This window comes from Pelodiscus sinensis, chromosome 10 (genome assembly GCF_049634645.1).
Source record: "Pelodiscus sinensis isolate JC-2024 chromosome 10, ASM4963464v1, whole genome shotgun sequence".
Classification (NCBI taxonomy): Eukaryota; Metazoa; Chordata; order Testudines; family Trionychidae; genus Pelodiscus; species Pelodiscus sinensis.
In genome coordinates, this window is record NC_134720.1 from 4,834,041 (window position 1) to 4,850,223 (window position 16,183).

General features: G+C 42.3%; 2 protein-coding genes across 11 annotated transcripts in view; one reads left to right on the forward strand and one right to left on the reverse strand.

Annotated features, from left to right (window-relative positions):
- Nucleotides 1-16,183, forward strand: part of GIGYF2 (GRB10 interacting GYF protein 2) — a 128,326-nt gene that overhangs the window by 51,544 nt on the left and 60,599 nt on the right. For 4 of the 8 annotated variants that reach the window (XR_012906183.1, XM_006123679.3, XM_075937383.1 and 1 more), the window contains 2 exons: nucleotides 2,180-2,291; nucleotides 3,132-3,172. The exons of the other annotated variants lie outside the window; for them this stretch is intronic. Coding sequence is in view for 3 of the 4 variants with exons in the window: in XM_006123679.3 (XP_006123741.2) it covers nucleotides 2,180-2,291; nucleotides 3,132-3,172 (153 nt within the window). In the remaining variant the exon portion in view is untranslated. The remainder of the gene's footprint in view (nucleotides 1-2,179; nucleotides 2,292-3,131; nucleotides 3,173-16,183) is intronic. 8 annotated transcript variants of the gene reach the window in all.
- The window catches only part of KCNJ13 (potassium inwardly rectifying channel subfamily J member 13), a 34,339-nt gene continuing 28,555 nt past the window's right edge, over nucleotides 10,400-16,183 (reverse strand). Inside the window, exons 3-5 of one of the 3 annotated variants that reach the window (XM_025184983.2) lie at nucleotides 13,205-13,256; nucleotides 12,113-12,600; nucleotides 10,400-11,133 (exon numbers count right to left, since the gene is read on the reverse strand). In XM_025184983.2, coding sequence (XP_025040768.2) covers nucleotides 10,511-11,133; nucleotides 12,113-12,600; nucleotides 13,205-13,256 — 1,163 coding nt within the window. In that variant the 3' untranslated portion in view covers nucleotides 10,400-10,510. Of the gene's footprint in view, nucleotides 11,134-12,112; nucleotides 12,601-12,896; nucleotides 13,017-13,204; nucleotides 13,257-16,183 lie in introns of those variants that run through there. The other 2 variants (XM_006123676.4, XM_006123677.4) reach the window with 2 other exon arrangements.

Sequence of the window (16,183 nt, forward strand, 5' to 3'; positions counted from 1 at the left end):
AGGAAGCCTGGGGCAGAGCAACTCTGCCTCGGGCTTCCTGTAGTCAGCGCTGGTCAGTTTCAGCAGCGGCTGACTTGGGGATCCCTGGGGCAGAGCAGCTGGGGTGCTGCTGGGTTGCTCCAGTAGCGCGGCTCCTCGGCGCTACTGGAGCAACCCAGCAGCACCCCAGCTGCTCTGCCTCAGGCGTCCTGATTCAGCCGCTGCTGAACCTGACCAGCAGTTGCTGAATCAGGACTCCTGGGGCAGAGCAGCTGGGGTGCTGCCTGGACCAACCCGGCAGCCCCCAGCTGCTCTACCCCAGGGGTAGGCAAGAAAAGCCTGGTCTGCTGGGGGGGGCACTAGCTGCTCCCCCCCCCCCAGCAGACCAGGGAGACGGGGGTGGGGACGCCCAAGTCCTCCACGGCTTTGCTCCGTCTCCCTGGTCTGCTGACCTGGGAGACACAGAGCAAAGCCGCAGAGCACGCGGGCAGCGGGAGAGTCCAGGCGCGCAGCGCTGTCCCACTGCTGGCGTGCTCCGAGGCTTTGCTCCCCATCTCTCTGGTCTGCTGGTCAGACCAGGGAGACGGGGAGCAAAGCCTTGGAGCATGCCCACAGCGGGACAGCCCGGGCGTGCTTGAGCTGTCCCCCTGCAGGCATGCTCCGTGGCTTTGCTCCCCATCTCCCTGGTCTGCAGGGAGACGGGGAGCAAAGCCTTGGAGCACGCCTGCAGCGGGACAGCCCAGGCGCGCCTGGGCTGCCCGGCTGCCCGAGCCCCTCCGCGGCTTTGCTCCGCGTCTTCCTGGTCTGCAGACCAGGGAGACGTGGAGCAGCTTTTCTTGCCCCGGAGTACACGGTCGGCGGGACCATGAGATCCCGCAGTCCGTGTCTTCCGGGGCGAGAAAAGCCGCGTTCGTAACTGTGGATCCGACGTAAGTCGGGGACTGCCTGTACACTCAAGTCCTCAAATCACGTACTTAAGAGCCTGACCGAGCTGTCTTTCGAGCCCTTTGGCCAGACCTATCTATTAAGGTCTCCTGTCTAGTCTCAATAACCTCCAGGGCAGACCCCCCTCTCAATACAATTTTTAGCAAGGGCAGAGTGACACTTCGGCCCCACCCTAAATTTCTCCCAAGAGTTCCCTCTCCCTTCCCCATCAGTGAACCCATACACTTGCCTGCCTTTTCCCCCAAACCACACACTGCTGCATCACATTCTGCTTGGCACACCCTCGATGTCCATAGAGCGCTCACGTTCTACATTGATCAGATAAGAGCCCGGTAAACATCTCCTCAACTCTATCTTTCCCAGAATGATCCAAGGGACAAGCTGTCTCTTCTCAGAGGATTTCCAAGTGGTTCTCTTCATGCCTCCACACATACTATGCCATCCACAATAAAAAAACTACCTGGCACCATCACTGTCCATTCCACTCAGGCCATGTCCTCTGCTACTGCCTTCCTCAAGGATGTACCTGTCCAGGACATTTGCAACGCAGCCACTTGGTCATCAGACCACACATTAGCACAACATTATGCCCTGGCATCCTCCATCACATCATCCATGGCTGTGGGACAAGCAATATTACCCTCGGTGATAATGACAGGGCTCCAAACCTCGCTCCACGTGCTGACTACTGCTTTATAGTCACCCAGAGCAGAGCACCCACAGGGACACTACTCAAAGAAGGAGGAGTTACTCACCTTGTGCCATAACAGTGGTTCTTTGAGATGTGTGGCCCTGTGGGTGCTCCACTACTCTTCCTCTTGCCCCTGCTTTGGAGCTCCACGCTCTATTAGCATGGGTGGAGAAGGAATGGAGGGGCTGCACGTACACCTAATGGACACTAACAGCATGAGGGGTGGTGCGGTAGATGCTGCTAGAAAAATCTCGGGTCACTGGCACGAGGATGCACCAGCAACCAGAGTGGAGCACCCATGGGGACACACATCTTGAAGAACCACCGTTACCGCACAAGGTGAGTAACTCGTTCTTTGAAATGTTAAGTCAGTTAATATAAACTGCTACTATTCTTGTGAGATGGAGGAAGGACTTGTCCATTGTCAGTTTTCAGTAACTCATTAAGGAGAAGATTATAAAAAGAGGTCACGTTGACATTAGAAAAGGGATGCAAAGTTCTTTTTACATTTTTTTTTTTTTTTTTTTTTTTTTTTTTGGTTTGTGTGTGTGTGTGTGTTTTCAGGCAGAGGCCGAGGAGAAAGTGGTTTCTACCAAAGAAGTTTTGATGAAGTGGAGGGTGGATTTGGGCGAGGAGGAGGCAGGGAAATGCACAGATCTCAGAGCTGGGAGGAAAGGTAAGAGAAAAGCTTAAACTATAACAACATACTGCAGAGGCATCTGCTTTGGATTTCGTTCTTGCACATTTAATCCACAAAGATATTTCAGAAATAATTTTTAAGAATGTGTAGTGGTTGATTCTTTGAATTCCCGAAGTGGAGATCATATAGTAATTTTGCTTGAATCCTAGGTTTTCTAAACAAAGCATTGTTGAAAAGAAGCTTTAGTTGGTAATGACTTGGGGAGTTCTAAAGAGGATGGAGAGAGGCTGTTCTCAGTTGTGACAGATGACAGAATGAGGAGCAATGATCTCAAGTTGAAGTGGGGAAGGTCTAGGTTGTGGATATTAGGAAAAACTATTTCAATAATAGAGTGGTGAATCACTGGAATGAGTTACTTAGGGAGCTGGTAGAATCTCCATTGTTAGAGGTTAAGCCCTAGCTGGATGAAGCCCTGGCTGGGAGGATTTAGTTGTAACTGCTCCTGCTTTTAGCAGGGGTTGGACTCTATTCTATGGTGTGTATGAACAGAGCACAGCTTTGAAAAAGTGAGATGTTCTAGAAAAATTATTTTCCATTGTAGCGCTCTTGGATGAAAATTTGTATAGCTCTAATTGAGAGGACTCTTCCATTTGTTTTAGACTTTTGTCTGTTTGCAGTGCTTTAGGCCTAGATTTTTAAAGGTATTAAGGTTCCTGATAGGTTCCTGTTGGCCTTTTAAAAAGCATATGGGCACCTAAGTACCTTTACAATTTTGGTCACATAGACTAGCGAGAGAGGAGGAATATGTGAGAGTTGGACCAGAAATGATGGTATGCTTCCAAAGCCTTGTTTGAAACTTCTATTCTGCCTTTGTAGGGGAGACAGGCGGTTTGAAAAGCCAGGGCGAAAAGATCCAGGTAAGATATTGTTACTATACATGTACATTATGCCATTCTAAACTTTTATATTCCTGGTCTACCATTGATACATGGTTCACATTAAGGATGTTAAGTAGTGTGTATTTCACTGATTGAATAGTCAATGCATTTTTGCGTTGACTATTCAATTAGTTGATAGGGTGGTGCTGTGCCCTTGAAACACTGCTATGGCGTTTCAAAGGGGCATCACCTCACAGCTGTTCCTTAGCTTAGCGCTGCACGGAGCCTGGGGTCATCTGGGGACTCTAGCTGAACCTGGACTCCGTGCAACGCTGCCCCTTTGAAATGCCATGGCAGCATTTCAAATGGGCAGTGCTGTACTGAGCCTAGATCAGCTGTGCGGCATTGCCCCTTTGAAACGCCACTGCATAGAGCCCGTGCTCCCTGCAGTGCTGCCACTTTGAAGTACTTCCTTCTCCCTTTCCTCTCCCCCTTTGCTGCCTTTATCTGATAGAGGCAGAAAGCAGGGGGGAAGCAACTAATCAAGTATCCTCTCAACTAGTCCTTAATATCCCTAGTTCATGTACTTGGTCCGAGCCCCTCTAAAATTCACTATTAAAAGTTCCTTAGAACACTCTTTGAGCTATTGCTTGTTCTTCTGTTACTTGAGTCGTATTCATCAGGAATTACTTGAGGTTCCCATTTTTGAACGATTGCTGTCCATCAGAAGCAATACTTTTGAAATGGTAGCAAATCCTCCACTTGCTGGAGCTTGCTGCTCACATGAGAAAAGGCAATCAGAACACACATGTGTTCCATTCTTGGCACTGACTTCAGTTTGATACTGGGGAGCACATTTAAGGTAGCACAGTTTGTCATATAGATCCTGAGTATTTGTGGCTTGACAACCCCAACAATTCTGTCCTCCACACTTTTTGGTGCATTTGTAATGCTTTTGCTGTTTTTCACTTGATACATCTAGCACATACAACAGATCATTCTCAGTGAGAGTTTCTTGGCTGTGGACCCTTTTGCTTTCACAGGAAATTAGTTATAGCCATTGTCTTGCCATTCTTAAGGTACAGTGAAAGGTATACCTGTTTCGTTGTTGTCTTTGAAGTGTTATCAGTTAAGGTAGCTCTTTGATGAGTGAATGGGGAAGGCTTGGGGCAGGAAATACATTGACTGTTTGGAGGGCAAATTTTCAAAAGCATGAACTGCATTAAGAGATCCAGTTACCATAAATCAGTAGGAACTGGGTGTTTAACAGCCTTTTATCTTCAAAAATCTCACTCTTTTATGATCAGTAGGGCTGTGTTACTAATTTTGTATTGGTGCCAGCTTGCTATGGAGTTAGGAGTGTTTTAAAAAGCCTTATAATCATCACCTGATATTCAAAGCTCTCTGAATTGCCTCTTCAGGTATCTGCGCTGATGATCATTGAGTTTTCTTAAGGTTGCTAATTTTTTGGTTCTTAGGGCTGTGGCTTAGACAAAGTGAAGAGATGTGTTTTTAACTCTGCCTAACTTCCTTTTTCTGTAGGAGAGATTGCTCCAGAAAATGACTAACATAGTGTTCATTTGGGGTTCCCTGCGTCTAACTTGATACTTTAATCCTTTTCTCCCTCCATGTGTCATGAATCTTACTTTGAAAAAGTGGAGAAGTTTAAAAGACTAGCAATGTTGAGTGTGTTTGCTCCAGTTGTTTTTAGGGGTTGTGGTTTATATTTTTGGATGCAACTGCAAAGTGGCAGTTATATTAGGAATGTCAACATGTAGTTGATTACATGATTAACCGATAAGCCTGTACTTACACATGCTGTACACACCCACACCCCTCTCCAGCCCCTTGCTGCCTGTTTTTGAGACTGAAAAGGGGGGAGGCAGTTGCTGATTCTCAAGGTGAATCGACTTTTAAGCCAACTCTCCACATGTGCTGGCTCTGTTGAGTCCTCCCCCCCACATCTCACAATGGCAGCAGTGGGGTGGGGGTGGGGAGCAGGCAGGAGCCAGTACATGCAGGAATTCGCTTTCAAGCCTGCTCTCAGCACATGATGGCTCCAGAGCTGCTGCAACCTCCTTGATGCTTCCCAGAGAGGCAGCAGGGAAGCGGCAGGTGGGAGCTGGCATCTGCGGAGCTGCCTGGCCCCATTTGCTGCTTCCCACAGAGGCAGCAGGAGGAGAGGGAGCAGACTGGAGCTTGTGCATGCAGGGATCTGGCCTTGTAGCCGCCTCCTTGCCAGCACAGGTTGTTGCCTGTGGGTCCCTCTTGACCCCGTGTAAGTATGTAATCAATCAAATTTCCAGTGGTTACATGTTTACACAAATATCCAATAGTTAACATCCCTGGATTGTACTGTTATTTTGCACATCCTTGCTTGGAAATCTGTGGATGAGCAAGCCCAAAAACTACCTCCTATAAACAGTACAGGAAGAGAGAATTCTTACTAAGATAAATGAGGGTAGATATGGTAAACTGGAGGTACTAGTAGCTACAAAAGTAATTTGAGTTAACGACTTACATTTATCTTCGCACCTTTTCATCCTGATGGATGTGGCAATACTTTGCAGTTTTACCAAACTAGGCACTTGGCTTATTAATGAAACCACTGCAGCAGTTTTAGCAGTTGATTGATACTGCGGCTACGTGTACACTGCACCTCTCTTGTGCAAAAGCCTATGCAAATGAAGTGTGGATTAGTATATTGCTTCACTTCATTTGCATAATTAATTAGGGGCATTTTTGCGCAAGAGGCTTTTGTGTAAAAAGGAGCTGTGTAGACTGCTCCTTTTTGCACAAAAATGCCCTCTTGCACAAGAGCCGTTTTGCGCAAAAAGGAGCTGTCTATACAGCTCTTTTTTACACAAAAGCCTCTTGCAAAAAATGCCCTTAATTAATTATGCAAATGAAGTGCAGCAATATACTAATCCACACTTCATTTGCATAGGCTTTTGCGCAAGAGAGGTGCAGTGTACACGTAGCCTACATGTCTCTGTAGGATAAGAAGCAGATGTTTTTTAATTGAAATGGCATGAGGAATTTAGATATGCAGAATGTTAATCACCCTAGCTGGAATTTTGCCAGGATGCCAGGGTTGATGCTCCTTCTACAAAGCATGTCTTGGCATCTTCAGTAATCACAAATGGTCAAGACCTTGGCTTTGTATCTTCTTTGAAAGATAGTGTCCCTTAACAGAATGCTGTGTTATTGATTTAGTATTTACTCAAATGGAAGAATGCTAATTACAGGTAATTGACAGCTGCTTCACTTAATTGGTCCTTTCACACTCTTTCTGATACTTATCCCAGTCTGATCCTGTTCAGCTTGGGGAAACAGACAGGATCACGATATGGCTGAAAACCATATTTGTAAATTGTTCAGATTTTTAATATTAAAATATTCTTGGGGTTTTAACTATATGTGCTTAGATTTGCCCTGTCATTCCTTCAGGATTTTCCTTCTTCCTGGTGCACTCATCCTAAAATTACTTTCTTCCTTTTCCTCCAAACCATAAATGGCTGGGCAGTATCAAGTGGTGGTTTGGTTGAATTTCAACCTTGGTCAGTAATAGAAAAACTCACTGCTATGTAATGGTTCTTTAATGGCTTATGTAAAATTATTTGGGGCCATGGGGGACCTAAGTTCACTTTCTAGTGGACCTATTCCTGTCACCCACAAACAGCACAGTTAACAGTCTTAGCCAAGAAGCCAAGGACTGAATTAGCATGAAAGTAAATTTCTCACTGAGAAATGTTCTCGCAAGTTCATGGACAAGGTTCATTAGAGGAGGAATACAGTGACTTGTCATCCTTGCCAAACCTGACAGGATTTCAGTTCTCTGTGATATCACTTTTACACTTTGTATCAGCAGCATCATATTTGCCCAAATCATCTAATATAGTCAGTCTTTCTCTCTCTGTATATACACAGACAAATCTTTTCCTGTTGGATATCAGTGATGTCATCACATCACTGTGTCCACAGGAGCAAGTCCCCCCTCCCCACTTGTAGCCTGGGCACAGTGGCCCCTGCCTGCCTGGCCCTCCCCTTCCTTCCCCAGCAGCACAGGGAGAACCGTAGGTGCTGCGGCTGGCCAGACCCTGGCTATATTTTGGCGGCCGAGAGACCATGACCTGCGTCACCTTGGCCCTCCTCCAGTAGCCAGATGGGCAGAGAGACCAAGCCTGTGGGGTGAGGGGGCCGAGAGGCCTGGGCTGGTGCAGCCCCAGCTCTCCCTTCTCCAGCAGCCGGGAGGGGGGAGAAGAGAGCTGGGCCTGCCAACCCCCAGAGACCGGCGGTGGAGGGGGGGCGGCTTCGCTAGCCTAATGAGCGCGGGGCATAGCCCTCTAGTGTGTTCTGAATAAGCCTTTGAGTTTTCTTTGATCAGATACTCACTGAACCATTATTTCTTTGTATCCCTCTTTGTTGTGAGTGGACAAAATATAGATACATAGAAAGTAGGAAATAAACCACTCAAGAATATATTGGTAATTCAGAAATCATGGCACCCCAGGCAAATATTTTGATTTTTGAAAAATAAAAGATTAAGAAATCCCATACAAATCCCACATTAAATAGACTTGATTTTTAAAACGTTTTATAATTGATAACTTCATGGAGGGCTAATGGTCACATTCTTCAGCATTTAGAATGTGTTTTCTACTTGAGGCAATCAATTCACAAACTGAACAGCACCTCTTAATGTTGGCATTATTATTCAATGCAAAGGTACACTATGCACTGCAGGAGTTACTATGCAAATTGCCATATGCCCTATGACTTTCAGCCAGAAATATCGAAAGACGCTTCTTAAAAGCTTAGATTATTTGCCAATTAAATAAACAAGTTGTATGTTAGATCATTAACATCTAGGAAAATCAGAGGCAAATGCCAGTCCAGGTTTTACACTGCATCTGTTGTTAAACGAGTCCATCAATTTCCAAGCAAGAATAGTGATCAGCAAATACATGTTCTACTGTTAACCAATAACAAACATTAATTATGATTTACAAGATACTTAAAGTCCATGTTAAATGTGGCAAATAGATTTCCATCTTAGTGCATATTTACGTTTCTCATTTTAGGAATACTTGAATATTAAGAACAACAAACTTAATTGTATACATTATATCAAACATTTTTGCTTCTTTTAAACTTGTTGCTTTTTTAAAGTTTAAAACAGAGCTATAATGAAAAATGTAAAACAATAGTTTTAACAATTGGAGATGTAAAATTCGAGATACTTGGTAAAGTCCATTACCCTGACTGTAGGGAAACTTATGTTGCCTGGGTATGTCCACTGCTCTGGTATGATCTCATCATTCAGTGTTCTTAATAATAATAATATAGATTAAGATTGTTATTACACTCCTGAAGTGCAGAATAATCGAGTTGTACAGGATTTGTCACCTAAAATGGAGAATTATCAGTGCATGTAAGGCAGCTCTTTTCTCGATTTGGGGCTTAAAAATAGAAAAGGATAAATATAGTACAACCCACCTACTTTATTGTGGCCAATAATGTTATGAAGAGAAACAATTGAACTTTGAATTGCATGTGTGGACCCACCTATGGGAAGTGAAGACAAATTAAATGTACATTAATCCAAGACGGTGTTTGCTGCTATTGTACAGGCACTACAGTGGGCTGAAATATAGTTCTATTTTACTGGGCGCTAAAGACATAATATTGAAAATATCCATTCTCTAATAAAATCAGACCCTTAATCCTGTGGAGTTTTAGGGAAGAAATATGGAAATATTTTCAAAACAATTAACTGTTTCTGAATTCAGAGATTGACCATCTGCTCTCTAGTTCATGATTGTATGGCTCTCCTTTTTCCTGTGGTACATAACATATTCCTGTAACAACTACAACTAGTTGACATGGAAAAATAAAAACATTTGTATAACTTTTTAGCTGTCTTTTTAGTAGAAATTATCTTTTGGAAATAAGGTGCAGCTGTCTTCATGACAAAACAGCTGTCCCACTAGATTCTCTATGACCAGAGATTGTCAAGCTCTGTACTTCTGGGTTTTAAAAAAAAAAATCCTATAGACAATGTCATCCTATGGCTCCAGACTATATAGTGTGCTGTTGGGCACTTGACAATAAAATCCATTCAAGTATATTAATACAGTTTTGTCTAAACTGCCTATTAGTGGTTATGCCATGTTTGTTGCTGGGAAAAGTCTTTTAATTATCCTTGCATGGCAACATTCATTTTGATGCTAAATGTTGGATGTTTAAATCTGAATCCACAACCCATTTAAAGCTGCATTCCATTGCTGAGAAACTGTGAATTTACAACAGACAGTCCATTTGACTGTTAAACGCTTGACCATATTATAAATCGTTGCATATAAGGAGCACCATTCCTTGGTCTTAGTACATTTAAAAGGCACTCCTGGCCAAAAAGAAACATGTAAGAAATACTTATTTCGATTTTATTTTACAATTAATTCAGGTGTCTGATTTTTATAAATATAACTTATCCATGGTACCAGACCTACTTAAAGTGTGAGATGTGCAAAGATTAGAACATGTGAAATTACACTGTGCCAAGAGACATGAAAGAACATAAATTGCTGTATAATCTGTTTTCTACTGCTGAAAAAATTTATTAAATGTTTCCAAGTACGAAAATATCTCCCCTGAAAACATGTTGGTTTCGTATATACACATTAGATTTTTTTGGCAATTGCTGTCTTCACAGCGCTGTCAGATATTGTACCCACGTCTGATCTGGTGGAATGAAGAACTGCAGTCAGTGTTCTTGATTTGGCATAATAAACAAGCACAGCAGGAATACATTTCACTGCTGCTGAAAAGACTGGCAATGGTTGTGGTTCAGCCACCTGAAAACTAATGTAACCATATACCCAGAAAACGTTGATGTAAAAGAGAGAACAATCTTGGAACTACCTCATTGCTCATTCCCCCAAACTAGTGTAATTTAGCTGAACAGCCTCAGGTTAGTTTTAGATGAAATCTTCTATTGCAGTGTTGCTGAGCATTTTGCCATAGTACCTTACCCATGTATCATTTAATTAGGTTTTGGTCAGCTGTGGGAGTCTGAAAGTCTCATACTTCAGGGTCAGTGCATTTTTAATCATAGTCTAGTGAATTCAGCAGGTAGCACTTGTACTTTCCCAGAACTTGTCCTGTGATACTTGTCCCTGACTCTCTATTCAGTACAGTTAAAACAGACTCTTCATCAGTTTACATGTGCACATCATGCTTTTTACTCTGCATTCTATACTGCAATCAAAAGGATGGAGAAAAGGGAAGGAGCACAAAAGAAAATAGGAGGAGAAGGAAGGCTGGAAGTTGAACCTGAAAGTTTAATGTAATTAAAAAAGGCACCAAATTCAAATTCTATTCTGTCAGACCAGTCTCAGAAATCTGGAAGCTGTCAGTGTGCTGTCCATTGATGCGGATCTTCATATCAGTCCTCTTTGGACTCTTAGAGTCTGCTGCAGCTGGGAGCTCTGGAATAGTTTTATCAAAATTCTCCATCTTGATCTGATATTCCCCTTTGGCACCTCGGGCCAGCATAGAGGCAAAGCGATGGTGTAGAATGATCTCCGATGGGAGGTAGGACGTCCTCCTCTGACACGTTTCCCCTGTGCCCTCCTGCATCGCTGAGAGAGAGACTACTAGCTCAAAATGGCGAGGGATGTCCCCGTGGAGGACAACAGCTAGAGGACTGGATGGGGTAATGGAGTGGTAGTAAGTCAGTGGAAACACGAAGAATGGACACTCCTCAAAAGTGATACTGTCCAGGTGGAAATCCACACTAGTTTGATGTAGCTGACCATTCTCCTGTTCTTGGTAAATGATAGCTGAAACCCGAACACTGGTGAGCGGGCTGGGACGAGTGTTAGCCACCTGGAACATAAGGTATGGCTTGCCCTCAGTGTGTGCCACTACTGCAGAATGAGTAAAGCGGATGGAAAATGCTCGATTCTTTGGACGGGCAATCTTTGCCACAAAAGCACCTATATAACAGGAAAAAATGAATTAACTACAACCGTGATGCTCAGATGAGTTTATTATTTGTCTACAACCTGTATGGAATAGCCCAGTAGGAGAAAATGAGGTTTCAAATTATTAGTTGTAATCTACAGATAGCATAGCTCCCCTCATACTAAAAGGTGCTGGCACCAGTTTCTAGTCTCAATTTATTAGTCAAAATAAATCCACTATATCCATTTTTTTTTAAAAGAGCCTTGGCTTTCTTGCCATAAACTTCTTTGTCTGCACGATCTAGTAGTATGTATAAGACAGTTGCAGGGAGAGCTGTGTCCCTTAATTACTGAAGATCAACTCTTTGAACAATATATATGGCATATAATTTGGTCCTTCATTTAATGAAACTGTTTAAAATATAATGTGGAAATCTTTTTGCACAGGATAATATATTTATCTAAAATTATTCCATCATTCAGCCATTTTAAGTAAATTCAAATTAAGTACCACTGGGATCCTACAATGTTTCTGAATGTTGGCTGCCCATGGAAACTTAACAGTGAACTGAAGGGGGATGAAAAAATTGAGCTCGGTTTAAACAAATTATTTAAAAGTTTTGGGTAAACATGTGAGTCTGTACCAAAACAAATTGGTTTAAACCTCAAATCACTGAAAGGTTGGAAGGAAGAAATTGACAGAGGAAGATGGAAGATAACTTATTGGAAGTATGAGGATAATAGTTACTGTAAAGAACAGCACTTTTTGGATTCCAGTAAAATTCTGAAAAACTATTATTCAAGTGCCTCTCCATTTTTATAATTGACAATTACAAAACTGTTGAAGTTATAATTTTCAGTCTTGGGTTTTTTTTAAGTAACTGGCCCCACTCCTTTTATGTCCACTCTGTAAGTATTCACAATGAGATAATTAAGAATTTTACCAGATCTGCTCTATGCATGTGGTTGACTGGACCTACCATATTGAAAATTGTGAAATAAATCTGATTACCTGTGATGAAGGCCTCCAACATGAGCCCCAGGACCATCTGTATAGCAAGTAAGGCGATAGCACTTGGACAATCCCCACTTGGGAACATGGTGCCATAACCAATAGTGAGCTGTGTCTCAAGGGAGAAGGAGAAAGCAGCTGTAAAGCTGGTGATGTACTTAACACAAATGGTGTGGTTTTCCGGTGGGGCATCATGATCCAACTCCAAGTCCCCATTCATTTCAGCGAGGAGGTACCAGAGCACTGCAAAGACTAGCCAGTGCAGGACAAAAGAAGCAGAAAAGACGAGCATCATCCATCGCCAGCGCATGTCCATTAGTATTCCCCAAGCATCTCGTAGATATGCCATACTTTTCCCTTGGGTCCCATCCATCTGTAGTGTGCTATGTCCATCTTTGGTGACTATCCTCAAGTGACTTTGATCCAGGAGGGGCACACTAGATTTGGTATTGTTGCTATCTATCATATCTGTTCTCATCTTCAGAAAACTAAAAAAAAAGAAAATTATTAGTTATATAACTGCGTATTTGTATTTCAGCCAATATTCACAGATTCTGAGACTACAATTGGGGACCAAATACTGCCTGCACCCAGCAAAGGATTTCTTAAACATGGCAATGTAGGGAAGGTTAACTTAGTACTTTGGAGTGGAATTTAACACTGCTTTTGTGCTAATGTTTAACTAAAAAACTAAACATTACTTTTAGAATTTTCTCTACGTAGTCATTTAAAGAGAGTTCTCCTGTTTTACCCCCCAACACACATTTATATTTGGATCAAATACCTGTGCTAAAGTGGCTGATCAGAAGCTGTTGCCCTGCAGCATGTGTAGAACAGGCTTTAATATTGTACATCTGTGATGATAGCAATTAGATGTTGCAACTCTTTGTAGCAGTATAGCAATCTAAAGAATAATAAAAAGCTAATTTTTAACTATAGTTCTTCCCCTTATTTACTTTCTTGGAGAAGGCTGTGTCTAGCCACCTGGCTTCTATAATTCTTAAATTTCAGCACAGATGTTCCTCACTTTTTGCCTCTTAATTATTTTTACCTCTATCAACCATATTCTCATATTGACTACAATGTTGGTACCTGGGGGAGAGCCTCTTCTGCTGAACATACTCAGGCCACTGCTGCTGATAGGCTGCATTAAGAGGAGGATAGAGAATAATATGGAAAATGTTATGCTGCGATATAAATTGGTGAGACATCCTCAGCTTAAATAGAGCATTTAGTTTTGGTTATAAATCCCATTGCAACAATAGGAAAAAAAAGTTTAGAAAAGTTAATAGGACGCTTGTAAGTGGAGGTGAACTTGCAAATGAGGAAATATGAAGTTAAGAGCCAAAAATTCCAAATTTTATGCCTAATAGTCTCCTACATTAATATTTTGGGTCTTAAATAAGAATAACCACTTTTTCCGAGGTGCCAAGCATCTTCAGCTCTTATAGATTTGACTCGCTGCTGTAGATGGCCTGCTTTAGACAAGTGCTTTCATGTTTAGTTAGGAGCCAAACTTTGGGCTCCTATATTTAAAAACTTTTGGTTTAGAAGACTTTTGCATTTGAATAGAAAATTAGCTTTATATAACTACTGAATGAAAGAGACATTCTCTTGACCGTTCCTATCACTTGTTATCTTTTCCCATAAAACAAAAAGGCACATAATTAAAAGGCATTCAAATATCTATTGAATTAATTGGTTATGGCACTCATTCCCACTGGCCAGTGTAGAGCCACGTTTTTCATGACAAAACAGTGTTCATCAGTTGCATCTTTCTCCCCTGCAGCATTTTTGTGTGGGAGGATGTGCAGTTACGTGGGTTATGAAAATTCACACCTTTCTCTGAAGGCCTTGCTACTATACATACCAGGCTAAAGAAATCATTGGCTTAATCTAGTCTGACAGTTTTTATGTTCACATTAGTAGCCACCAGCTTTAGTCTGAGTATCTGGTATTTGCCCTGTTTATCATAACGTGGACAGTTTAAACAAAGATAGAAATGGCTTTAATTACCTATTTGATCAGTTGTGTTTTGATTCTGAAATTGGTCCTGGGACTAATTTGATTTTTTTTATACAAATTGCTTGCAATTTGTTCTGGATGTGAAGTGTGATTATTAACGTATCCTAGTAAGTATTGTGAACAAATCTTGTACTGTTTTCTCTGCTTGTGGTAGTGGGTTCCCCCTGCTTATAAATATGTATTAGTTCTGTTTGGAATATGCATCCAAAGGGCTTAGAGAATAACCAATAGTTTGAGTATGATCTGGGAGCTTTTCCACACCCTTTTATTCTGTGTCTCCATTCTCCCTATTAAGTACAGCTGTTTCCTCATTTCCTGCCATGAATATGCCACATCTACCTAATGGAAAAGATCAGGTGGCTGCTTTTTTTAAGATTCTAATGGTTTTCTGAAATAAGATGAAGTAGGCAAGGTAATATCTTACGTTGGTGAGAGAAGGTTTGGAGGACACAGAACTTCTTGGATCTTTTCTGTCTTGTTTTTCAGAAATACAAAATTGTCTTATATAATCCACTGCTCTTTGCTCCATGCATAGAGCATCAGTAACTGATGTATATCTGCTGAGTCAGTTATTAGGAGTGCTGAGTACTGTCTACTCTACTAATAACCCTAATCCTGATCTCCATGGACTGCCCTCCAGTGAGACTGTTCAGTTTGTATTCGTTCAGTCTTTTTGGGTGGCATCACAGCTTTCTGTAAGAACACAATTTCTGATCTTGCTGCAATGATAAGGAATAGCAAAGTAAATAGAGTAGATTATTTGAAAAGCTTTAGGTACTAAGCATCAGACTTAGTGGTCTGAAGAGCTGAGTGTTGCATTAAGACTCAGTGGCCATTAGTGCCTTGAGGAGGGTTAGAGTATGAAGATTATGCCAAGTTAGTAGGAATGATGGGACTGCAGACCAAATTGAAACCAGCGCCTCTATCATTTTAGATCCTTGGTATAAGCTGTTATTATGAGAAACATTTACTCAGTTACTTGGAAGGAAGGAGAATGTGTACAGGCTTAAATGCCTTTGGTGTAAACCATATGAGTTCTTATTGTGGGGACTGGAGAGCAGTTGCATCATATTTCATGGTTAGTATACGATGACAAAGTGAAGCAAAGCTACTCCTTACAAAACTAAATCTAACAGTGACAGATAGTAATAAACTGCTTAGGGTATATAATACTGTGACGGCGCGCTCGGGTTTTCCCGTCTCTTGCACCCCTGTAATGGCACGGACAGACTCCACCAGCCAGTAGAATAGAGGGAGTTTATTGCTTTTCCAGGATACAGCACAGATGTAATCTGGTTACAGGGCAGGCTTAGGATGTCTCAGCCCCCCTTGAGATGGGGGAGACTGGGCCCCTAAATTCCAGCCCCTTTCCCTAGGCTGTCTCCTCCATGCTCCCAGACCGAAACTAACTCACTCACTTCCAGCCCTGCCCCCAGCCAGGTCTCCACTCACCTTCTTCCCATTGTTCTGCTCCTTGGGAGATGCCTGTCTGACGAGTTTCGAAGCCCCCTTGCATAATGACTCATCCCCTGCCCTGCTAGGCTGTGCTGCAGCCAGTGGAGGTCACACACAACCCACTGCCCAGCATAGCAACCAGCAAGGTACCCCCCACTACATCACAAATATGGAATAGTTTTTCAGGTTCATTGTTCTTTCTCATGCCTATGTTAAAACAGCAAACTTCAGCAGAGCAGCCTTCTTAACTGTATAGTAATACACATTTAAAGTTATGAAATCTCCTGCACCAACCTTTCTTTATTACATTGTTGTTTTGAACATTTTCTGTTTGATGTGGTGGTGATAGTGCAAGGTTGCCAATCAGTGGTGCAGTGAATAAATTTTAAGTATGAGTTTAGGCTCCATATTTAATGTCGATTAAACAGTAATCAAGAGGGTATGAACCTGTTGGTGTCTTGTCTTGTTAGATCATGAGGTAAATCTTTTTTTGTGGGATGAATGGAGAGAGAAGGAAAATGCAAGCGGACCCCAAAGTAGTGCAGCTAGTTGATGATGAGAAGAAAAACATTTTGGGGTGGGGGATAAATC